This window comes from Charadrius vociferus, unplaced genomic scaffold (assembly GCF_000708025.1).
Source record: "Charadrius vociferus isolate BGI_N301 unplaced genomic scaffold, ASM70802v2 scaffold26, whole genome shotgun sequence".
Classification (NCBI taxonomy): Eukaryota; Metazoa; Chordata; class Aves; order Charadriiformes; family Charadriidae; genus Charadrius; species Charadrius vociferus.
In genome coordinates this window covers 4,217,043-4,243,244 of record NW_009649320.1, presented here as the reverse complement: position 1 = coordinate 4,243,244, position 26,202 = coordinate 4,217,043, and the positions used below count along the sequence as shown (strand labels likewise).

Below are 26,202 nucleotides of genomic sequence, written 5' to 3'. Positions count from 1 at the left end.
ACTGAAAGGTATAATACATTTGCAATACAGGGATGGTTTATTTTAGGCATTAAATGAAATGGCATTAACATGAAGTATGAAAAATACTGCCCTATTCTTAATAGAATCTTTCTTGAAGGAACCATTGTAAAAATGGATTTCAGATTTTACTGCTTAAGTCAAAATATTAAATGTTGTACTAAATTATATTTTGAAAAATATGAAACTTGTGCCACAAACAAGAAATAACTTTTATTATTCAGGGTGTCTTGGGTGTATTTTAATTTCTTAGATTTCATAATGCAAAGTTAATCCTTGCGAGACCTTAAATAAGTAGGAGGTTAGAAGAGTCAAGGAGCCCTAAAAGGCAAATCTTTTCACATAGACCACTTTTCATTTTCTGGTTGATTAGGGCAAAATAGCCATCACAATCAATATGACAAGCAAATGGGTGGACTGAGTGGCAAAGAAATAGGTGGAAAAGTATTTGGGGGGTGTGGATATTTTAAGAAAGGAGATTAGAGAGATGGCACCAAAAGCCAAGGAGGGTATAGAAGAAAGGCCATATTCAGGCAAGAAGAAATCAAAGCAGTAGAAAAATTATCATTTTTAATACCTCAGTCAGGCAGCACAGAACAGCTGCTGTGCGTAACAGAACAAACAATTCTTGCACCTGCAGAAAGAAAAGAAATAATAGCAACATAGCATCTTCCCCATGAAAAGAAGTAGATCTGGATGTCCTTGAGAATATAAACTGAGATCCCCGTTAAGGTCACCGCCCAGCAACTGTGGGAACAAAACAGATGCAACAACACCAAACACCTTGTCTCAGTCATTGCTGCATACCTAACATACAACATATTTTCTCCCATATGCTTCACCAGGCATATGTGCTTGAAAAGTTTTGTGTAGGCTGCAGCAGAGCTGCAGGAGCTGGAAAGAGCATCCCTGTACGCCGTGGTGTTCAGTCCTAAGGGAGCTGGTACCCTGGCTGCAGCTCGAGCTGCCAACCCGCTGCAGGGAGAGGCACGCAGGCACCAGCGCCGTGCCCCAAGGGGTTCTTGGGCCACATGGTGAGGACCAAAAAAATCGGGATGTATGCATCCTGCCATAATGTCAAGAGGCAGCCACTGATCACTGCGGAACAGTACTTGTTTTCAAACTGCAGGCATCTTTCCTCCTAAGTTTATGTAGTACATTCAGTGATTAAATAAAGCAAAGAGGGAATTACGCCACATGAATGGCCATCTGACAATTTTCCAGGTACAATATAAACAGTCCTGAGTGGTTATCAGGAAAATACCTGACCAGACTAAGTTTATCAGCATTCACAGGACTTTGCTATCTACAGAGAGCTTGCAGAGCACATACTTAAAATACACAATCATGAACACAAGGTGAAATATCAAAAAAAGGACTTCAAGGAAAAAGTACAACATTTCCCAGGACGGGCATCTGGATTTTGTGGACAATGAAATTTTGAATGAAACTGCAGCAGAAAAATCAAATAAAGCCTAGGTTTTACAGACAGAGAAGTATACCATATATCACAACATATTTTTATAGGACAGGCTTCAATAGCTCCCAAGAACCAGGTCACAACCTTAATGTTGGCTGACTGAAGCTATTGCATTACTATCACCACACATCTCTTTTGCATTAGTGATGTGCTAATAACAACAAATGGATTTTAATACATTATAATGTTGGAATTAACTAGTGTTTTCTGATAAGGAGCAAGTCACCTTCTATTATCAGACATCAAATCATCTTAGTATTTTGCTGATATATTCTCCTCCAGTTCAATCTGCCAAAGAAAATAGTTTGCCTGCCTCTAGAGTGGAAAGAAAACATGCCTGAAAAAGATGCAGATAAAAATGGATACAGAAATTAGCCCTGGAGTACTGTAGATTTCCCAAGGCCTTGCTAAGAACGCAGTTATATTTGGGTTTAAGTGCTCAAGCCCAAGTTTCTCCTCAGAAAATGATAGATTGTATTCAGAGAGCTTAAATAATGGCAAAGATATTTAAAGGAAGACCAAATTTTCGTTATTTGTGATGCACACTACATTAATTAGTGGAAGAATAGTTATGGTAGAAAGATAGTGAAAAATATCTTCGTTGTATCATGTGAATTTGGAACTCAGATAAAAATTATGGACCAAATCTTTCATGTTAGCAACTGGGCTATGACCACAAGGGTGTGTCTATATCAGGGATTGAAGGATTTGGGGGTTTTGGGGGGTTTATGAATTTCGCATGCATATACAAGACAGGCTGAGAGAGTTGGGGTTGTTCAGCCTAGAGAAGAGAAGGCTCTGGGGAGACATTATTGTGGCCTTCCAGTACCTAAAGGGGGCTTACAAGAAAGATGATGAGGGACATTTTACAAGGGAATGTAGTGATAGGATGGCTTTAAACTGGAAGAGGGTAGATTTAGATTAGATATAAGGAAGAAATTTTTCACTCTGAGGGTGGTGAGGCACTGGAACGGGTTGCCCAGGGAAGCTGTGAAAGCTCCATCCCTGGAAGTGTTCAAGGCCAGGCTGGATGGGGCTTTGAGCACTCTGTTCTAGTGGGAGGTGTCCCTGCCCACAGCAGGGGTGTTGGAACTAGATTATCTTCAAGGTCCTTTCCAACCTAAACCATTCTATGATTCTATGATACATATGGAGACTTATAGTAGACACTCAAGGACACAACTGGTGCACTTGAAGTGGTTTCCTTTTGCACAAATGTTGCTGCCATGCAATAGGACACTAGCTAGGGAACACCATTTCAATGTGGATGCAACATCTTCCACTACATAGCCCTCTAGATTTTTATAGCACATGCAATGTTAGATTGTTGGCAATCTGTTTATGATTACATATCCATGATGCTTGTTGACAGAGATGCTGTTACAGGTCTGCTCTTTACCTATATACCAGTTATCAAATTATAGTCACAGGTGGACATTTCAACTATTATCTGTTTTTAATTACTTGGCACTATGTCCTATTAATGGTGGATAATACTTAGCAAAAAGGACAGGAAAATGTGCATTTAGTGGTTGTAATTGACATAAACTATAGGTAAATTCCTTGCTGTGTAAGAAAAAAGCTGAAGCTGAAGATCTAGAAAATGCCTACAGCCTACCCATTTGTAGATGAGAACGGCAACATGTGCTTCATACTGATCCTTGTACCATAAACACAGAAAAGGTGTGTCTTGCCCTCCTTCATTTGGCACATTCTATTGGCTGAAATTCTCTTCTACTGCAATGATGTATTTAAAGACAGGTCCTCCTACATAACAAAATCTTCTGGCCAGTACCGCAGTGGTTCAGGTCAGCTACCCACACTCTCTTGTTCCAGTTTCTGAAAGGGAATTGCAGCTTGTTTACCCCGAGTGCACCTCTGGCAGACTCCCTTCTGTGTCATAGTCACAGTAGCAAGACTGAAGGAGAGATGAGCAGCATGGCTGGAGCCACGGCTTCCAGAGAAGGTTGTTCCATGACAACTGGTCAGGGACAGCCTGCAGGGATCTGGTGTGCTTGTCTACTGCTAGCTGTATGACCCTGAGGATTTCGTGGAAACGGCTCTCCGTTTCTGGAGTCAGTGGGACTTTCTCTTCAGGGTCTCTGGAAAGATCGTAGAGCAGTGGGGGATCATGCCAAGTGATGAATCCTCCATGGCAGAAGCAAACGTGAGAATCGTAGCAACCATTGGAGTCTTCAGGACTGAAGTTTGGAGTGAAGAAGAAGACTTTCCAGACAGATTCACCTGCAATTTACAGACACAAAACAGCTGATGATAAATCGACAAACTAAAAGTCCTCTAGTCTTATAAAACTCTAATTTACACCACGGGAAATCAGTCTTTTGGTACAACCTCACTGCTTTCAGGAACTGCAATATAATGAAAGAGTAAAACAAAATTGAGCAAAGCAAAAATAAGCAAAACACGGTGATTTTCATGCTACACATATTTATGAAATAATTATGATCATTTCATTCCCTTGGAAGAATACTGATTAACTAAATCATAGAAGAATTAGAAGAACTTTATGTTTTTACATAAACAGTGCTAAGAATTTCTGTATAAATATTTACTAAGCCATTGCATTGCCTTCTTCAAAACTTATTAAAATGTACCTTTGCCCCTTGACCGCATCCAGAGACTGTTGGGCCATGTCTGCTTCTCATTTTGCTAATCAAAATAATTTCATTTTTACCTTTTTCTCTCTCTCTCTTTGTTGCATTAACTTATTGCCCTCTGCCATATGATTTCATTGCAAACACCTGGAGACAGTTTCTTGTTTTATTAAATGTGATGACATGAAAAAGCATAATGGATGCTAAATTCCTGTCTTAGGTCTCTAGATGTTTTTTTTTTTCCAGAAGTAAATAACTGTTACGGTAGTGCAATTTTTAGATGACATTCTGCTTTGTAAAATGGGAGCCAAAGGTCTTCATTACAGATTGGTCATTCTCTCTCAGCTTAATTTGCTGTGTACAGAAACTGAACTTTCTGCACTAGTGTAACTTCAGTCAGTATTTTCTCTGTTTAGAAATACTAATTATTTCCTTGATTAAGAATAAGCAGATATCAGTTGGTTCCTTCAAGAAGCACTCTTGAACAGAAGGCACAGTGGAAAAATCTGAAAATACTTAACAAGAAAGGATTAAACAAAAAATGTCTACTATTTTTCTCAAGTATCACCAAACAGACAGGGTAGGCAGGAACAGACCGGCACTTCCAGGGAAGCAGGCCATCCTCCCACAGCCAGGGAAGGACACAGTTCTCCAGAAATGGATACAACAATAATTAATTAGAGTAAAAAATCTGTACTTTATTCTTAACAAAAGTAGGATACTAAACAGCTGAGGTCTATGATGTCAGACTACCTACCCACTTGAGTGTATACAGACATCAGAAATATATATTCATTAGTAATTCACATTCCTCAGCACCCTATTGCAAAAACCATTTTTTGTATCACCTCATTATTTGAAATCCTGGGAGAAAATCTCTTTTTGGAATTTTGTTGAATTTTGTTAAGTTCACAGAAAGCTTGTTAATCTAGTAACAGATTGTCACAGATTTATGTGCTCTACAGTGATTAATATTCATTAATCAAATCATCAATTCAACAGAATGGAAAGGCACTGAAAATGTGGGAAGGGCAGAGATGAACTGGTACATGCTATGCTGTAACTACATCACACAGTTTTTAAAGAACAGGTTTAAAGAAAGAAATGTTTCAGTGGACTAAAGAGTCACAGGCTGCTGTTCTAGTCTATATCATGAATTTAAAGGACAGTAGGTGACCTTAAGATTCTTTACAGCTTTTTCTATCCCACGGCATTTTTCACATTGTAAAAGATTGGTTCCTTTAGGAACCAATTCAATGACAGAGCCTGGAGACTTCCAGTTCACTTAGCCTGCACTTAAATCAGGGTCGGAGGGGTGATGGTTGTTATACACATTAGACTTGGAGGACCCTCTGAATGCTGCTTGGAAGTCAGTGAAGGGGAAGAAGCTTTAAAGGCTCAGAGTGACTTCCTGGCACAGACTATAGGACATGGCAGGCTTTAAAAGGCTCTGGCTGTGAGACAGCAGCCATGGCACAGTCTTACTGGGAAAAAGGGAAGGGAAGGGAAGGGAAGGGAAGGGAAGGGAAGGGAAGGGAAATGCTGCTTGGAAGTCAGTGAAGGGGAAGAAGCTTTAAAGGCTCAGAGTGACTTCCTGGCACAGACTATAGGACATGGCAGGCTTTAAAAGGCTCTGACTGTGAGACACCAGCCATGGCACAGTCTTACTGGGAAAAAGGGAAGGGAAGGGAAGGGAAGGGAGCATTCTTTCATCTACCTTTCCAATAGCATTTTGAAAGGCTGGTTTGATACTTGATTTCTTTAATGTTTTTGCAGAATTACAATAAACAAAATCTAACATTCCGCCTTAAATTTCCTTGAACTTATGCACAGAACATTTCCCAGAGCAGAAATATGCTTCTCATTTACTGAGATTTACAATTTACCTTCTGGGAAGGTATGTAATTCTATCGTAAGTATCCCTTCAGGCTCTTTAAAAGTGTTTAATTGGCATGTTGGACAATGAAGAACAGAAAAAGCCAAAGGGCTTTATTAATCAGTGTACCCTGTGCCTTTGTAAACTATGCAACACTTGCCCCACCTGCAAATTTGATTCTGGGCACTATAACACCTTTAGAAGAAGAGCAGAAAAAAAAAAAAAATATAGCTATTAAAATGTCAACTAAAAGAAATTCCAGTAAGGCCACGCACGTGAGAACTTTGTGGTCAGGATGTCTTACCTCACATCTATCTTTCATGGTACACTTGTGCTGAACAACACTGAAAAGAAATTTTAGCCAACTTTTTTTTTTTTGTTTTGGGCACTGTAGCACCAGGCCAGTTCAAGGGCTTACAGATAGCCATACAGAGTTGGGGATTCGGAACTAATGCAAGTCAGTACAAGCAGCTCTTACAGGTAAGACACGGGGAAAAGAAAGGAAGTTGGACCAGGATTTTTTTTTTCCCTCACAGTGTAAAGAACTGTTCAGGTTAGCCTATATACAGAGCATACGGCCTATGGCAAAATCACGCATAGGATTGGGGACAGGGCATGTGTGACATCACATCATGTCTGAATCACATTGCTAGTGTTTCAAAGAGCTGATGCTAGTTTATCAGCTATGCAGCTATATATTGTCATTATCATACAGCCCAAACCACTGAGCTCTGGGAGAGCCAAGTCTGTTATTGTGCAACGTTCGTCGGTTGCACTGCAGTGATGTTTCAGCGAGGACCTGGAACTTCACGTGGTGTTGGAAGAACAGCAGCGCAGACTTTAACTGCCGATTTCCCAAGCATTATAAAAACTAAAGCATATCTGTCAGTGGCTGTGGCTGTGGAGCAGCCAGTGTAATATACTAGGAGACATAAAGAGCTGTCAGACTTCTAATCTGTAAAGCTGATGAACTGTATAAGGCTTGATATTAAAAAGAGAGAGCTCTCTCCCAGTCTCTTTTAGCTGATATAAAACCTCATTTTGTCAGAGGGTTAACTACAAGGATCAAATTAATCTCTCAGTAATTAACGATACCTTTGTTCTGCAAAGCATCTGGATAGTAAACTCTCTTTATATAAAAAGATAACTACATGTCTCTTCCTCAGTGAAGTTAGTAGTAAAATTGTCAGGACTCCCCCACAGTCAAGTATATCAGGTCCCTTCGAAAACAGCAGGCAATTCCTAAGCCTGCATCACCGTTCAAGATCCTGTCCCAGTGCTTCACAGCTACTTTATTTAGCATCCATTTTTCCTGCAATTCTCCAGCTTTCTGAATTGTCCAACAATTTCACCTATTCAGGTCTCAGAATACCTCTTTTCTTCACATGTTAAGAAAAATAACAGCTACAGAAGCTGTACATATAAATAGTCTCAAATTAAAATAGGTTGCAATTGGCCCAAGCAAATCTGCTATGAACATAATTGTTCAGAGTTCAATCTCCCTAACAGACTCCTCTTCTGTTTTATTATTCTTCACCCATCTATTTATCGTCTCATACTCATACAGACAACCGTAGCTCCAACAGACAGGTAGCAGCCATGAGAGTAAATAAAAGTCTCTCAGTAAGATATATTAATATTTCCAAGATGAAGTGACACACTGGATATGGATGTCATTTCTGTTATAATAGCACTGTTCTTAATCACTGATGGCTAAATGGAGTTTTCTGATAAGCAGTTCTTGAAGTGAATAGAAGATATTACTGTGTTATTGCCTGGACCTCATTTTTACTGCATTTACTCTATGGCAATAGCTTTATAGGTTTGCTGCTACTGTCTTCTCCTTTGTTTATATTATTTTGTTTTTTCTTTCTGTAGAAGAACAAGTTAAACAAAACTGTTCTTCACTGTAAATTGGGGAGCTGGTCTCTCCTTGACTTCAGATGCCTTTGAGCATAACCTTTCGGGCGTAGCGTACCGATGTAAATTGCCCACAGGCTTTTGCTGAATCTTGAGTGTGCTCTTTAGCCATTGTCAGCTCCCACGCTCTAACTCACACCAGCTCTTCTTCATTTATACAGAGTAGCAGATAAAAGCTGCAACTCACTTGAAAATGACATTTTTTAGATAACTCTTGTTATTGTTAGATTGAAACCTTTCTTCCCGTTTCCTATATTGTTAGAATCACTTAGAATTGTTAGGTTCTCTGCTAATCTTATATAAAGTAGATAGCACTTATGGGTATATAATCAGCTCTTCAATAATTTAACAAAAGTTTCAGTAGCTAAATTCTTGTAGAACTATATCTAGCATGTATTTGTTTACTATAAAGAAAATACACGTATTATTTTCAAGACTATGTACATTCCTCAAACAGCTAATAAAAATCTACTATTTCAGTTTTAAAATTTGTAACTTATTCGTTATTTCAGTGAAAATTTGTATTTTTTTGGATACTTATTTTAAGTGTCTGGGTATCTTATATTGTTACATCAGTCAGAAGACAGCACGCTATGTCCCAGTGTAGGGAGAGAATAACTGAGTGATATTCAAAGACACAATAAGAACCAGTTGTGGCTAGAAGAGGCTTGCATAAACAACTGTGCAGAGCATACAGTATTTGAGGTAAAACCAAGAAAAAAGCCAGTAGTAGCAGTGATTTTAACGTCTTAAGAATAGAAACTGCAATGTTAAGTGAAAACAGAAGGAATGGCACATTGGTGGATAACTAATAATCATACTGAACAACTGCTGGAGGAAAAATATAAGGCATAGTGAAATCATGCTCAGGCTGCTGCAGTCAAGACAGAAATTTCATGACTGAGCTTATTATCTAGAGTAAGTGCTGTGGTACGAGAAGCTTCCATGAATTCTGTTCAACAGTCAAGATTATCTGCTGAACAGTAGCAGTTATCGGAGAATTATTTTCCTGAATTCTTCATAATCATCTTCAAAAAGGATTGATCATTTACAGTGATTTCTTTTCTTGTTGATGAAAGTCCCAAGTGGGAAGAATCTGTGGGTATAGAAACTATGCTGCTAAAATAGGAAGCACTGTAGTGCAATGCTATGCATCATATTTGGAAGTCTTCATTAACAGCAACATGGAAGAATACATGTTGCTCTGGAAAAAAATTCCACCCAGAGTAATTTGATGCACATAATACAGACACTTGCTAAAGATTTGTTTGAAGAATCTATTTACTTGGTGAATGGTCCATGTAATTTTCAGTTCATCCAAGCAGCAGTTGATGGCATGCTGCAGACAGTAGATAATGTTGGCACAAAAAAAAAAAAATTACTGGTCATTTCCAACCTATATTCAAAAGTCCTTGAAAAAAGAAAAGCCTCATTTTATTGCTTGTGCGAGAAATAGTAGTAATTTGGATGTATTGGTTTTTGATTGGAGTCAGTAAGAGATACAGTTAAGAACCAAGAGAGTAACACACTTAAACAAAGATGGCAAAAAAGAAAGAGAAACCCATTCAGAATTGTGCTTTGCCTTTTGTTCTTTCTGACCTTCAAAAACACATTTTATTAACAGAAAATAAATTGAGGACAATCATTACTCTCTTACATAAAGTGGATGCAATCATTCTGAGTGAAATGAGCAGACCTGCAAGATTCAGACAGCGATTTTCCCGATTCTGAGCAAACGTATGAGACAAAGATGCAAAGGAAGAACTAAGAAACTTCTGCAAATATTTTCAGACAAGCTTGAACCAACCAAACCCAAAACCATCCCCAGGAATTTGTTTATAAATTATTTTCTCCAGACATTTTCAAAATTTGGATGTCAAAAAAAACTTTGACGCACAGAATGCTAAGGAAGCATTCTAAATCATTAATCTGAAAATTGATAGTGTGTTTAACCTATAAATAGCAAAAAGAATATCTAAACCCAAAGAAATAACTATGCAAAGTTACTTTAAAAGTGAAAAGTAGAAATAGTAGCCTCGAAATTTGTGCCAAAGTATACTGAATACTCATGTGTTTTATTTGAAAAAGTTGAGAAGAAAGGTGAACTATGCTTCCTTACAGCTGTTTCAGATAGTTGAATTATTTATTTATTTTAATTTTTAGAAAGCTACTAGGATCCTTTGGAAACCTTCTGAGAAATTATTTTTGTTTTATATGGAAAATTGCATCAGTTAAGCATAAATGATAACATAGCAAAGGTGTTCCTTTTGTCAGAGTAAAAAAAAAATGAGTTAAAGAAAGCAACCGTTTCTAAGTGACAGGGTGCAAAAACCTCAGTATCAGTCAGCCCTAAATATTAAAAACAAAACCTGTGAATGACTGAATTTTGTTTTTCTTGTAAAGACTATAGTATATGTATCTGAAATATATGACAATGGGTTTTGTCCCACTGTTACAAAATGCACGTTTGCCAGAATGTGAAACTAGCAAAAGGTTAGAAACAGTGTTAAACTTTGAGGTGAATAGCTGAAAGTAAATAGGAATTTGCCTCCTTAGAAAAAAAAGTTGGAAAAATTGTGCAGGTATTAAGCCAATTAGAACTACAAAAAAGGATATTACCTGAGAGCTCGGGGATGTTATAATACCCAGTGTTTCAGCTGGAAATTGAGTCTTAGGGGGCACAGAAAAGTTTAAAACTATTTCATTAAGGTTGTTATGAGCCTATCATTTGGAACTAATGCATTTGAAGAAATGGAAAGTAGAAGTTTACTGAAGCTCTTTGATGCAGATTATTGTGACTAACGACTGTATGTTCAAACAATGCAAAAATCCCTCAAAATCCTGAACTAAACCTAAACACTAAAAGTACATATCACAGGATGTGCTCTTAAAGATGATCAGCAGGGACTCATGCATAAATTTATTCCTAAGAAAATTTCTAGAAGCCTGCTTTCTGTTTTCACATGGACCTCTTCCAAGTTAGTGTATTTCAGAGAAATGCAGCAGTTTGCCAGTGTGGACTTCTATGCAAAAACCAAACTTCATTTCACAGTTCTCCAGCCAGCATGAATGCTTGAGTTTGAAGAGTTGAGTTTTAGGAAAGCAATGGGAATATTTTTTTGTCTTGCTGGTATGCAAGAATGATGCAGAGATCTCCAGCTATTGTGCAGAATACAGTAAGGGATGGAAAAGAGAAAGAACCTTGACTCTCTCCTCCTAATTTCCAGATTTAAGGAATGCATGTGTGCAGCATATTGGAAAACAAGCTCTTTTTTTCTGAAGTGCTATAACCTGCTAAAATCTCCCTCCTACTAAAGACAAGAAAGAGAAAGGTCTCCTGGGGCTGCAGATAAGATGAATACATTTTAACTGTTACTTATATAGGATTTAAATGGAGACATCAGAATTGTTTTGATGAAAGGTTATTTCAGACCTGTCACTCAATTAATACAAAATAATTTTGGCTGGTAAACTCTGTTCAGTCATGCATAAAGTAAAGAAAATAATCAAAGATATTTTGGGGGGTTTTGTTTGTTTGGAGTTGTGTTGTTTTGTTTTGTTTTTATTAAGAAATGGTTCATTGCATTGGTGTACAGGAGATTTGGCTTGTGCCTTCCATGCTGCAGCCATCCCTGCCCCTTAGTTTGCAATCTAAACCAGGAGAAAGGGAACTGCAAATAAAAAACAACAACAACAACAACAACAAAAACAAACAAAAAAAAAACCCGAAAGAAAGTCTCTTATTTCATTTCAACTTAACCAACTTGACCAGGAAGTTGGGTTTATGTTCTTACTATGATTAGGAACAAGGTAATTTTTTTTTTTTTTCCCAAAGGTGAGGATTTAATTATCCCCCCTTGGCCCCTTATTTGTCTCTCTCTCCCAAAGTAGGGGCATGCTAGTACGGAGTGGAGCACTGCAAGTCCCAGGCTATAAATAGCTCTGCCTGAGCCTAACAATAACTCTGCTGCCACTGTCACAGAGCAGAGCAGAGGCAAGAAAATACTGTAACAGTATTTGTCATGCTTGTCAGGAGAAACACTTTCCTACCTAAAATATTGTTAGCAGAAATGTGTATCAGTTGATTAGGTCAATTTTCTTGAGCTTGATATAAACCGTTCCGTGGTGCCTGTTCAAGCTAGAAATGCTCTTCTTCCCTTTGGCAGTTCTGTTATTTGACACTTACCAAATGATATGCCCATACTGTGTCACCCAAATTCAGCTGCAGCTGCTCTGATATGAGGATCAAGATAGCAAATTAAAATACTTAATGAGACAGTTTAGGTAAATGACACTTGATGCTTGTCCTGCTTCCTCCAGCTGTTGTGGTTGAAACACTGAACACAAACTAGGGATTTGGGAGACCATTTGGGATGCCTCCATGAATTGGGCAAGATCAGGTAGAGAAAGAGAGAAAAAAAAAAACAACAAGGGGGAAAACAAAGAGTGAAGATGATCACAAAGCAAGTTAGGAAGCAGGGGAAACAAAATATCTTCAATAATCAAGTAGATTAAAAGATTGTGATGGACTTCAGCAAGAAACAGTAATGAGTGACTCAGATGTTTGATACAGTGCAAAAACGTATGTCTTCTTGATATTATCAAAGAAGAAAACCAAAAGCAAAGAAAGTAGCCAAAAAGGACTTAAAAACAAACAAACAAAAAAACCAACCCCAAACCCACTTGTAAGGTAAGACACTTCTCTAGAGAACAGTGGAAGTGAAGGAACTTGTGAGACTACAAAACAGAAGGTAATTGACGGGAAAACCCTCGTGAGGGTCAGAGTTGATCGCAGCTTCTGCAGTTGCAGAGGGGAAAGACTCATACAAGGGTTTGATCAATTAAGAGGATCAAAAGGGGTTTCACTATCAGTGAGAAAAGAAGCTCAGAAATGGGGAGGAATAAATAGATGGGAAGAGGATGAAAACCAGGCAAAAGGACATAGTTCAGAGGGGAGAAAGGGGCTGCTCTTTGTCCAACAAAAATGTGCTGTAAGTAACCTGAAGACTCATGAGTTATTACTGAAGGAAAATTAAATTTTCTCCCACAATTTATATAATCTGAATTAGATAACATGTTATTTAACTATTTCATGGGATTGTGTAGCTGAACTAGTAGAGAACAGACATAAATAGACACATCACACCGACACTTCAGTGTTTTTCATGCATGGTGACCCTCAAAACCACAAAAGTGGTCTGCAGCACTTGCCTTCTACTGCTGAGGAAATCTCAAGAAAGAATTTTGCTGCAGGCTATAACATGCAAATGTGTAAATATGAGTAAAACATAAGTCTATGTATCTATGGAAACTTGTTACCTACTGTTATAGAATCATAGAATCATTTAGGTTGGAAAAGCCCTTTAAGATCATCGAGTCCAACTGTCAACCTAACACTGCCAAAACCACCACTGAACCATGTCCCTAAGCACCACATCTACACATCTTTTAAATACCTCCAGGGATGGGGACTCAATCACTTGCCTGGGCAGCCTGTTCCACTGCCTGATAACCGTTTTGGTGAATATATTTTTTCTAATATCCAATCTAAACCTCCCCTGGCCAACTTGAGGCCATTTTCTCTTGTCCTATTAGTCGTTACTTGGGAGAAGAGACAGATCCCCACCTCGCTACCCCCTCCTTTCAGGTAGTTGTAGAGAGTGATAAGGTCTCCCCTCAGCCTCCTTTTCGCCAGGCTAAACAACCCCAGTTCCCTCAGCTGCTTCTCATAGGACTTGTGCTCTAGACCCTTCACCAGCTTCATTGCCCTTCTCTGGACGCTCTCCAGCACCTCACTATCTTTCTTGTAGTGAGGGGACCAAAACTGAACACAGTATTCGAGGTGTTACAAGTTTCTGTACAATTTCTCTGATAGACTACATTGCCACTGAATGTTGCTATTAAGACAAAGGCTGGTGACAAGGAATGAGGTTTAATGAGACTTAATGAAGTTTATGAAGTGATTTTGGGGAAGGACATTTATGCCTCCACATTAAGAGCTGCCTCAATCACCAACAACACTTACCTGTAAGAAAGAATAAAAAGATTCTGAGAGAGCTGATAGCTAACAGACAGGGTAAATGACTGTTTTAGTCTTGTGTTAAAAGGAAAATTGAACAAACAAAGCAAGTGGCACTTTCTTAATTAGATTTTAAAGATCTTCATGCTTGTGTAACTCAAATGAGGATCTGTATCTCATCCATATTTTTCTTTTCTGACTATTTTTGTCAGTTCTTTCACAAGACTGGTGCATGGATAAAATGCTATTCTGTACTACGCTTCACTCTGTATTTTACTACACAGTCTAACCTGGCTATCTTATTTATAGCATATTTGTAGACAGGCCCTTATTTAAACTACTGCTTATTTAAAAAGAAAAATGACACTAATTAAATGACATGATCCTAAAATTTCCAGTCAACTTCAAGAGACTCCCATAGTGCCATTCCTGACACTTAGCAAAATATTAATGTTTTCCACACTGTGAAAAAGGTGGCAAGGCATTTCTAATTTTAAATTCAAGGTAGTGAGTAGGATTTATTGCTCATCACTATGCTGCTTCTTAGTATACAAGTTGACAATCTGGTCACCTCACCTAATTTTGGATCACTGCAATGTGGAGGTCCTTATGTAAGCCAGTTATGAGCCTATACTGATCTGCTTCTTACCTTTGTTGGAAGGCTGCTTTAGGGTGAGAAGAATTCAGCTTGTTTCTCTTTTGATGAGACTGATAAGCTCAGGTTAGCTCAGCTGTAGGTGTTTACACTGTAGACATCTACATATCGTCATCACCATCCTCTGAATTTGCTAAAAATCTGAGGTGTCAAGAGCCTTGAGGGCACTAAAAAGCCTCACCGCCCCTGCCCAGCCTGAAGGTAGACTCCCATCCACGTACCCTGCCCATGGACCAGGACTCCCATTTCAGCTCAGCCCAAGGTCATCAGTCCCTGCTCGAGCAGTGCTGAAGGAGTGCCAGTTGCCAGCCCTGTCTCTGGATGGCCCTAGGTTTTAGACTTTCTTCCAGCTCTGCTATGCTCCCACATCCTCCTGTTCCTGACTGGACTCCCTGGATGGACCTTGAACCTAAATCACCACTTTGCCTAGTCAAAGACTATTGAAAAACCCTGTTAGCAGCACTCAGCTCTGCTCGCTTTGCTCGGGTGCTGGAAGACACTGCTCTGTCAGTAAAAACACTACAAGTGCTGGGGTCACAGTTTTGTTCGAGTCACTTTTAGAGTGAAGCATCACCCAAGTTAGATAGTCAAGCTTCTTGTCTCTCTAGCATTCTCTAGTCCATCTTTCATTTTGCTTTCTAAGATCAAATATCTCTCTACAAGGTGCTGCTGCACAGTGTTTATAAATAGTGGGTTAAACATCTCCTCCTCTCAAGTACATGTAAAACTGACATATTTAACTGATGTGGCCAGAAAATACAGAGGTTTGCCTTCCTTGTTCATATACATTACTTCTGTATACCTTTTTTTAAGGAGTCTTACTCATCCTTAATGATCATTCAATGACCTTTGAAACATGATCACTAGCTACAGTACATCTGCATTGACTCTGCTTATGTGATGTCTGTATCTTTCACATATTAATGTATGCAGTTTCCTCTATTCTAGTTATAGCAAATAAGAACAAAAGCACATTTCAGAGATTTCAAATGAATTTTCTTTTTGTCATCTAATTCATCCCCCTGCCACTGCACAATTGTTCCCTACAATGTATTTTTTAAAAGCTCTCTTGATGGATGGTGTCTTCTATTGTAACTTTTGTGCTACTATCATTCATTTCCTTTATTGCGGAAGACAAAGACATTTTATTGGCACACTCCTTTCACTTAGCGTTCTATCTACTAACTTTTTCAAATACAAATTCTTCATGAACTTTTGCTGGAGTTTAAATGAAGATTTTGGTGCAGATGATTGCCTCAGAGTTCATAGAATCATTGAATCATAGAATGGTTAGAGTTGGAAGGGACCTTAAAGATCATCTATTTCTAATCCCCCTGCCATAGGCAGGGACACCTCCCGCTAGATCAGGTTGCTCAAAGCGGCATCCAGCCTGGCCTAGAACACTTCCAAGGATGGGTCATTCACCAAGTTCATTTGGGTTGCCCCATCCCTCAATTACCTGTTGCATTATCTATTCTAAATTCCCTTCCTACATCTTTTGTAGAGTTGTGGTCCACTGAAAGTGAATGTTAAAATTCCTGTGAATTTACTGAGAGGATGATTTCATCTTGTTTGCCTTCAGTTCAACGAAGTATTTCTACCTTAGCTTAAGAATACAAATAATAACCTCATGCTTAAATTCAGCAAAGTACAATGTAATCTGTGACTGAAGCTGCTGTGTGCTCAACTAATTGTTTAATCCAGGATCTATATATGCTCCTCAACTCCGATCAAATATCCTACTTCAAATTATTTGAGAAAAAAAAATTGAATTTTTTTTTTTTTTTGCTATCTGTGCTGTTGCTTAATAAAACACTGCTACACTGATACTGATGGATACACTGTGAGGGATTTATTTAATGTTGTCTCAAGGTCTATAGGAAGAAGAAACTTGAATCAAGTTTTACCAAGTCTAAGACAAGTTTCATGTTCACTAGACAACTTTAGCTTGTGGAAAAATCAGTGTTCAGCATTTAGATCTTAGCTTCCTGAAGTTTAAACGCACGCCAGCTTAGTAACATCCTCTAACTCCAAACAAACTCCTCAGTTACTCAAGTTCCTTAGGTAAAATCTTATTGTTCAAGTTCTTATTATCAAGTTCAAGGTAAAATCTTACTGCCTTTTCTTCTTCTGGCATGTACATGGATATGTATACATGACATAGTACCTACTACATACAGGTAAGTTCAGGTGGTTTTGAGCTATGTAGCACATGGACCTGGGTGCAGTATTTGAACAAAGCCCTTCCCACCTCTTAAGCCTGCTGGAGAGATTCAGCAGAATAGAATAGTCCTACACAATGTCCAGAGTCCCCAACTGAGATGTAATCAATCAGCCCTGGATTGAGTTCATCACAAACTAGAAGAAAGCAGCAATGGAGCTGGGAAACTCTAGTCATTGTCCTTCATTCTCTGTGTTGTATCTCCTTACGCTTTCATGTATAAAAAAGACAAAATTGTTAGGATTTAAGGCAATGTTTGTTTTCTCTCCTAAAAATGACTATAAACCAGGTCCTAACGTAAAAATTCTAGCCAGTCATTTTCATGGGCCATGATGGGTGGGTTTTTTTGAGTTTTTTCCCCATAATACGTGCGTGGCAAAATAAATTACCTTTTTTTTTTTTCTCCAACTTTGAAGTACAATTGAAGGAGGGTAGACTGCTACTGTGAATGAGGTGGTAGAGACAATACTTGTTCTCTTTAGCTTGATCTCCTATTTTTAGCTAACTATATAATTCAATGTAATAATTCTAGCATGCCTCAAAGTATCTTTGAAGAGGGCATTTATGTCTCAAACTTAATCCAAAATTTATTATTATTTACTGTGGCACTATTACAGTGCTGTTATGCAAGACAGTTACAAAGATGAGTTAAACAAAGACAGCCTCACTCTTAAGCATGAAATCCTACATTATTTTACAGGTCTAAGAGTATGTTCCCATAGATTATGGTTTAGTTTTATAGCTTTAACCCATTATTTTAGGAAGTAATATAAATAAATATAAAACAGCTTGCAGTCTAAAGTAATTCAGTTACACATTGCACTTCCTCAAAACTACTGAAAGTGCTTTTGGCATTACATGACAAGATATAAATTTTATATATGCCCTCCCTCCTTCCTGCAGTTAAGAGTGATGACAGCACTCAAAGGATATTTTGAAATGCAAACATCTGCATACTGCTAGTTGTTTTTTTGGCTTCTGAATCTTACATTCAATTTTTAATTCATTGTTCCGCAAACTCAGTCTGTATCTCTCAATTTTAGCTGGTTTCTTTGTCAAAATACTGTTTAAAGATCTGTAACAATAGTAACGGTAGCAGGAAACACCAGGAAATGTTTTCCTATTGTATTCGTTACTGTGGCTCCTTCTTCTATGCATTTTTATGCTATTTTCTACAAGGCATGTAACCATACACACATTCCTCATCTGTTGCAATGAAAAAGAAAATGGATTACATAAATGATGTTCAGTTGTAAAACAGGTTTGTTTTAGCATTCAGGAGTGGTTTGCAGTAATCTATTCTGCTTTATACCATAGTGCATTGCACACTGACAGACGTTTATCACAACCTCAGTCTAATGATTAATTAAAACACACGAATTCAAGCAATGTTTACATGATTGCTTAACTTTCTCTTACACTACCAAAATGTCTCTAACTAGCTGGCATTCACACAGAGCATGCCCAGGCTTAAACTCTGTTTCTTTACTGATACTGGGTCAGTATTCCTAACTGAGGTCATGGCTGTTTAGACATAAAAAGGAACCTCAAATTCAGTTAGGATTAGAGATTAGGAAATCTCCCAATGAAACTGCATTCAAATCGAAACGAAGCCAGGCAGACGGACTTGGTAAACAATTTTGCTATCACCCATATCCTCACCTTTACTCTGAAAGATTTTCCTGTCGAATCTCACAGGTCTGCCTAGTTTCAATTTCAGAGCTTTGGATCACTACATTCTTCTTGTCTATCTAAATAAAAAGACCCAAGACTTAAATGTCAAAAAGGTTGTCTGCTTCCACAACCATCTCCCCATGAACAGATCAAACTTTATCAAAGGAGGAATAAGGCGCCCCTACACAGACATATTACACAGCCACGTAGATCCTTGGATGATCAAAGAATGCAGTTGATTCAAGCCTTCCTAAAGGTGCTCTTCTCCCTGGCTGAGACAAAAGTGTTCGCATACACTTTGTCAGAATATGTACCAACTGATATACAAAATCTAACAATGAATAGTGGTAACAACGTATCTGAAGACAATTTAGTCCACAAGTGAATAAATAGCTTGAAATTGGTTAGGAAAGAGCAAGCATAATTGTCATGGTAAATTTTTCTTGTGTGTCTAGGCAGAGGCTGCATTCATGGGCTCAGTCAAGCACTGAGGTTCACATGTTGATGAGGTACAAGCCTGTTGCTGGCTCTTTCATGCTATGACAATAACCCTTCTCTATGAAAGAATTAGTATTTATTTATCAAGCTTGACAATATGAAGAAATACTTAGTGGGGAATACTCCGTCAGTTTTGCATGTAAACGCTGCCCTTGGTAGTTGCAATGATTTGCCAACACCCTAAATTTGAGGACTACCCGCTAAAGGAATAGTCCTTTGAAACATTCAAATAATTTATACTTAAATTTTTCACTTGATTATGAGATAGGAATTTATGAAGCTTTTCATGTTCAAGCTAAGTTAAAAAGACACAGTAATATGTTGACTTTTGCGTATTCTCAATCTTCAAAATATGAACACTTCTCATGGCTACTTAAAATGGGATTAAATGTTTTGAAAGATATGTACTAAAAAATATTCTGTGAAATACAAGTGGTACATTTACTTTTCTTTAGTTCAACTTGATAGTTGCTAAACATTCAAATATACTTCTCAGAACTTCCTTCTATTTTTTTTTTTTTTTTTTGGCCAAAACTCAGTATCCTGTAACTATTTAAAAGCGCTGGCAGAAATTAAAACACTACCTAACTGGAGAGCTGAAAAATATTGGTCTAAATGGGGAAAAAATGAGGCCCTTGATAATGCTTAGGAGCTACAGGCACTGTACTTACTATCAAGTTTCAAAATCCAGTTAAAATATTTATCAGCACCTTTTCTTGATTATTACAGCCTCATTATGAACACCAACATGGTTTTCTAAGCCAGCCCTTTTTTTTGCCACTCCATAGTCCTGGTGTTTGGAGCTACTTGGTATTCTTGAGATCCCCACAACTTCTAAATGACCTAACAGCCCTGCTAGGGCAGTGCTGAATGAACTGAAGTAGATGAATGAACAACCTGTATTCTCATACAATTTTTTGCAATTCCCAGTTGCTTTTCTGTCCACTGACTGATTATGTTACCATTGACCGTGAATCTAAACTTAGACATTTGTTTTCAGTACTTACTCTTGTGCTAAGATAAGCCTATAAACGGACTTTGCAAGATTTTTGGAAGAATAAACCTGCAAACTGTCAAAGTATGATATTCGATAGGATAATTTTAGTTGTTAAAAAAACCCTGTAAATGTTGCTCATTTTGAAAAACTCAAATGTTATAATCCAAGAGTTACAAGTATCATCTGTTTTTCATAATGGATTTAATTTTATTATAATCCATATTTCAAGTATCTTATTGCATATTCTACAACTAAATGGTATTAACCTTTTTTCCATACTAAAAAGATAAAAATAGAGAATGAAAATCAAAATAATGTATGAAGTCTCAAAGTTTTCCTTCAAAGTTTAAAAGTGACCATTGCAAACATAATTCTATGTGCTTTCTATATTTGCTTAAAAAAAACCCCAGCTATTCAAACCCTCAGTTTCAGCATGACACAACAGCTACATTTTCTTCTCTCCCTCATTCACTTAATCTAGCCTTAGTCTTCTTATGTTGACCAGCTCTATTAGGACAAATTCTTGCAGATGATATTTAGGTTTTTTAGCAAATTCCAAGCCTTTAGGGTAAAACATCCCTCTCACAGCACAATTCAAACCATCTTCACTTGTGTGAAACATTTCACATACTTACGCATAAGCTCATGATTTAGTGGCATATATACAAATAGTCCATACTGATGAAACTGATTTTCTCTGGAAAAAAAAGAAGGCTTTTTTCTAAGTTGCTTTTTGAAAACTGACCTGAACACTCATGGGCTACAGTTGTTTCTGAATCACACAGATATATGCTCTTAGAGCCTCTGGCTATAGCTGAAAAATGGCTTTAGTAGCAACTGTATTGTTTTCAGTATCCAAAAATCATTGTCAACTATAAATACTACAAACAATTTACCACTCGGTATTCTAGAACTGTCAGTATCATCCTCTATAGGTGCAACTCATAAATAAAAACTTGTATATAATACTTCTGAATCAAAATTAAGTTTGGGGACTAGGCTTTGAGAAATCAGGCAATGAAAACATGATATTGTATAGTGCACCTGATGCAGATAAAAAAAAAAAAGGGAGGAGCTCTCATGCAAAAAGCATTTTTTTAGTTTCTAAGTTAGGTATGCTGCATAAAACAGAGAGGGAAATACTACAACAAATTCCTTTTTTATATAAATGCCTTAATATCCATAGTCTATACAATGTAGGCAGGAATTGCATTTTCCCTTAACACAACATAACCATCTCTAGGATGAAAAAGTAACAGCTGCTAGGCTGAACGTTGGGATAATTTGAGAGATGAAAAAGAGACATAAAGAAAGGGCATGAAAGTGCCTCCATGGCCAGCTGTAGGAAAAGGAGCGTACCTAGATCCTAGTTGGGCAAAGGTGTTTGCAGTTCTAAGGCACCATGGCCATGAAGAACTAATAAGTCCTAATTTTAGTGTTTTCCACAGCCTTCTAGAATTGGAGAAAAATGTATTCAGAAGAAACTTCACAGAGTGTTGAGATACCATTTTTAGAGAATAAGTAATTCTTTGCTCAGGTAGATTTATTTATTCACAATGTCTCGTCTAGCATTTCTACCTCATACTTTTGTAGAGCTAGGCTCAAAATCTTCACGAGACCATTTGAGTTAGAACAATTGTGTGATAATTTTTTATTTATTTATAAAATTAGCAGTAGCAAAATCTTCAAGAGACCACACTTTGCTATTCCCTCCCTCTACTTAACTTTGTGTATATGTATCATGGTAGTGTCTTAGCAGCTCCACCAAATGATTAACAGTGTGGCTTTTGGAAGATACAACGCATTTAGAGTTTGGAATTGGGGGTGGCACTTCGTCCATTGAGAAAAAGAAGAAAAAGGTGTGAATCAACTCAAACCTTCCAAAATGATAATTCTGTAAGGAAGGCCTAGAGTAGACAATTACATTTAGTTTGGAATCAGCAACAGCACAATAAATCAAGACATTGTTGAGCCCAAACTATAAAGCTTTGCTGGCTAAGTAGTTTTGCTATCAAGGATACAAACTGTCGCTAAGGTAACTATAATGCTTTACGGACTGAGATTCAATCTCCACGTGTCACTGAACGGCACCATATGGATGGACCAGAGCTACAGAGTGAAACTCTGCTTGTACATGGCATTGAAGAGAGCCCAGATAATCTAATAATTTAATCTTGAAGATTCTACTGAGTCTTAAAGACTCTTCTCACTGAGCAAGTGAGATGATTGAGAAGCTTGCCTCTGTGATATCATACCATTTAAAAATTAATGTACAACAGACAGGTAACAGATTGTAAAGGAAAAATTAGCACACACTTTATAATGGCAAAATTATTTTATGAAGGACTAACATTTCCTAACATTAAAAGGGTTAGTCTTTCTTTATTGCACTAGTGATAATTCTAAGTACTAAATTTATCATGATCTTTATGGGGTTTTTCATGGTCTTGTTGACTTTTAATGCTGTGACTGCACCTTTATTTCTAAATTGCCCCTCCTACTATGAATGCTAGAAATCCATTTTGCTTTAAAATGCCAATGTTGAAGAGGATTGAAGGAGTCAGTAAGTCTCACACATTTGCATTAGAGTCCCCTATCTAGGAGACCACAGAGTCAATAAAAATATATGCATTATATTTATTATTCTGCAGAATATGCCTGAATTGCAGCTGAAGAATTATTTTCAATAAATTATTTGGTAAACTTTGGATTAATGAATAAATTTGAAAGATGACATAATCGCTAGGAACTTGTTCTATACTATTTGATAGACTTTGCCTTTTTACTAAGACATCATTGAGACAACGATGGCAAAAATTAGTGGTGAAGTGCAGCATCTTTCAGGTTCAAAAAGCTTTTGCACTAATCCATCTATAAAATTTCTCTACTAAGAACAACAAAACAAGAAACAAAATTAAAAAGCTGTGTTTTTTTCTGCCTTTTAGTTTCAGGAAATTCTGGATGTCTTAACAAATGATACTTGAAAAATGTAATGCATTGTGTCCTCTAATAGTTTGAGACCGAATAAAAATTGGTCTGAAATCAACAAGAAAGTCACAGTTTGTACATGAGCTTTTCTCAGCCTGAGGACATTTACACTGATTATTGAATATTTCTGGTTGTGTTGGCTTTCCAAAATACTGATCAGGACTTTACATTCAGAAGCACCTACACAGTACAGAGTGCACATCATCCATAGATGCACATTGGCCTCCAGCATAATATTGTCCAAGTGCACCCATTCTCTGAGCACCCACTGTTTCCTTCTATAATTATTTCTTCTGCCTTTCATGGCACGGTCTTTTGTGGCATACTGAGAACTCACCTTGCTCTTGACAGTCAGGTTTCCAGGGAATTTCTCTAATAAACAAACACTTTGCTTTATTTTCTAGGAGTAATAGGATGTCAGAGGCTTTGGCACACAAAATACCCTATGTGGGTTCTGGATGCATTAGCTACTTCCCTTGAAGAACATTGCCTAAGAAAACATATGCCATTTGAATCTGATTTTAAAATTAGGATGAATCAGCACTATGTTCTGAATGTAACACAAAGAATGCTGCAGGCTCAAATCCAATAGTGAACTAAAGATATTTTTGGAAGTGTAACGCTCCAGAAATTGTTAAAGACCCACTTTTTATATTACTTGGTAAGCTGAAATGCATTTTTGAAAGTTGCCATGCATTTTTATCTATTCTTTTACGTAGTTGTTAATTATATTTGTTTTGACTACTGCTAACTTTATAAATAGATACAAAATTATTGTTCTACAATTGTTCTAACTCAGATTTTTTTTTTCTATTTAAGTGTTAGCTGTGGAGAATACAGAAAAAATATCCATAAGAATTTTCTTTTGTACTGTCACAAGTGCATGACACAATATCTGACAGCAAGCCATTCAAGCTGAAGTTTAAATAATACTGAATTAGCTACTTTAAATGCCTTTGCCTTTATATCATCACTAAACCTGTCAACCTTTCTCTCTTCACTAAGAACATTACTAATTTAGGTCAGGATATCTTGGATACAATAGACCAGTATGTTATGGTTGCTACTTTTATATGAAGAAAAAGCACTATGATATGATCACTGAAACTCTGTGGGCATGTCAATGTCAAAGGACATTTACCATGGTCTTTCACTGGGGGAATAAACTCTCTGAGACAAAAGTGTTCCTACCTAATTTTTACTGTGACTAAAGAAGTCTATTCTTTCTAGCTAGAAAGCAAAAAAACCTTTGTGACAATAGGAAAATCTTACTCCTTCCAATGTTTATTCTTTCTTATCCTTTCCCATCTGTTCTTTTCTGAGAAAAGATTTGAGATCGGTGCAATAAGATTTGATTAAAAAAAGATATTTCTTTGCAAGAAAACAAAATGTTTCCTTGACAGCTGTTATAGTCACATGGTAGTATTATGTCTCCTTTTGAAGAGGCTGTACAAAAGAAGGTGGTCCTGGATCAATCTTCTGTTAAATTTATCTTCCTTTGCATGGCTAAGGAATGAAAGCAAGTAACTGTAACTGCCAGCATTCTCAGGGTCAGTGTGAATCCTTACTAATCTGTAGCAGTGTCCTCTACCTCCTTTGCTCACCACAGAGTAAACAAGTAAACCATATATGGAAAAGGCTCCTCAGGGAAGCAAGCAAAAGAATAGGAGAAACGTATGTAAGAGCATGGGTTCTGCCAATGGGTCTACTGGGTACGACAAGCACATCCCAAAGTTTACATACGAAGCTACCATAGCATTCATTCACTGTATGGCAAACAATACAATGAAAAAATTGCTCTCCTATTACTAAGAAAGTAAGGAGAAGGAAGGTGGGAAAAGCACTTATAAGGCTTCAGAGAATGTATGAATTGAAATTTATTGTTTATATTAGAGAAAGTAGAAGAAATACTAAGAAGGATCTCTAACATACCAAGTATTTAGCAGTATCTCTAATACTTTCTACTTTAGAGAAAACAGAACTGTGAATTTACTTCATGGATGTCTAATGATTATGTTTCTTAAATGCTCTAAGAGGACTGAACAAGAAAGGGCTGGCATTTTCAAATAGAAGTATATTGACACTACTTATACTCTAAAATATCTCTCACATACAAATTAATGCATTTCCATTTGCTACTGAGAACCATTAGCCTTACCTACCCTCACACTGAGAACCTGACAGAAGAAAAAAAGAGTTTTAAGCTGGTTTTGTAGAGCTTCATAGAGGTTTCCCAGTTTTAGCTGCCTGCCTCGACTCTGTCTCCTTCAATCTCTTTTTCTCAGGACAATCTTGTGTTCACAAATTAGCATTCTTTAAGCATATGCATTCAGTTTACAGTTTTTAACTATCAGGACTCAATGTGATATTACCAAAAATGAAGCTATGAATGGCACTGTAAATAGTGCAAGCCATCTTAATTAACTTCAATTACCCTTTAAGGTATGCATATCCTAGTCCTTTGTAGGGGTAAGGAAAAGTGCAAGGTATTCCTCTTCGTACTTCCACTTCTTCAGAAATACGTCATATTTTAATTCCATTTCACAAGAAAGGCTATACCTGTCCAAACCAGAAGTTGTTACAAAATGGCCCTTCTGAGCAGATTTTTTCTGCTTTGTGTTCTCTTTATTATGACTCCAATGTCTTTAGTCAAGCAGAACCTGGAGGAACCTCTCAAAGAAAAACCCCATTCAATACATTTATCCGGCATACACAGCCTCAAAGCTACAAAACAGAAAATATTCTTCTCTCATTCTTTTTTTGTTGTTTGTTTTTAACCTGTAACAGCTGATATTGCAGAAAAGGCTAAATGCATGACAAGGAAGATCTCCTCATCCCTAGTCAAAGAAAGAAATATCTCTCATGAAATAATGTATACAGTCGGATGCTGGAGGACGTTGCAACAGTCAGGAATCACAATAGCTATGAATTCTACAATAATATAGAAAAGAACCCTTTATGGTGAATTTGATTGGACAATTTTCAGTAATTGCAGTAGATCACAACATACAAGAAACCCAGAATATACACTAGTTGAAACATATCCTTTTTGTTAAGTGAGGCAAAGTAGAAAATTTCTATGTAAAGTTTTTCAGTGAACTTCTACTGTCTTTAAAAGTCATTATATTTGCATGATAAGCTAGTTTGATTCTACTGTCTACTGTGCTTCAATTTAACTTGCCATATCAAGTGTCTTTTTCTTTTGTTTACTGAATGACATTTTCCACTGAATAATGAAATT

The 26,202-nt window shown here is 37.2% G+C and overlaps 1 protein-coding gene across 1 annotated transcript in view; it reads right to left on the bottom strand.

The window, feature by feature from the left end:
* Positions 1-3,359: 3,359 nt before the first annotated feature.
* The window catches only part of STS (steroid sulfatase (microsomal), isozyme S), an 86,067-nt gene continuing 63,224 nt past the window's right edge, over positions 3,360-26,202 (bottom strand). Inside the window, exon 9 of the mRNA XM_009889456.1 lies at positions 3,360-3,742. Within this exon, the coding sequence (XP_009887758.1) occupies positions 3,360-3,742 (383 nt within the window). The remainder of the gene's footprint in view (positions 3,743-26,202) is intronic.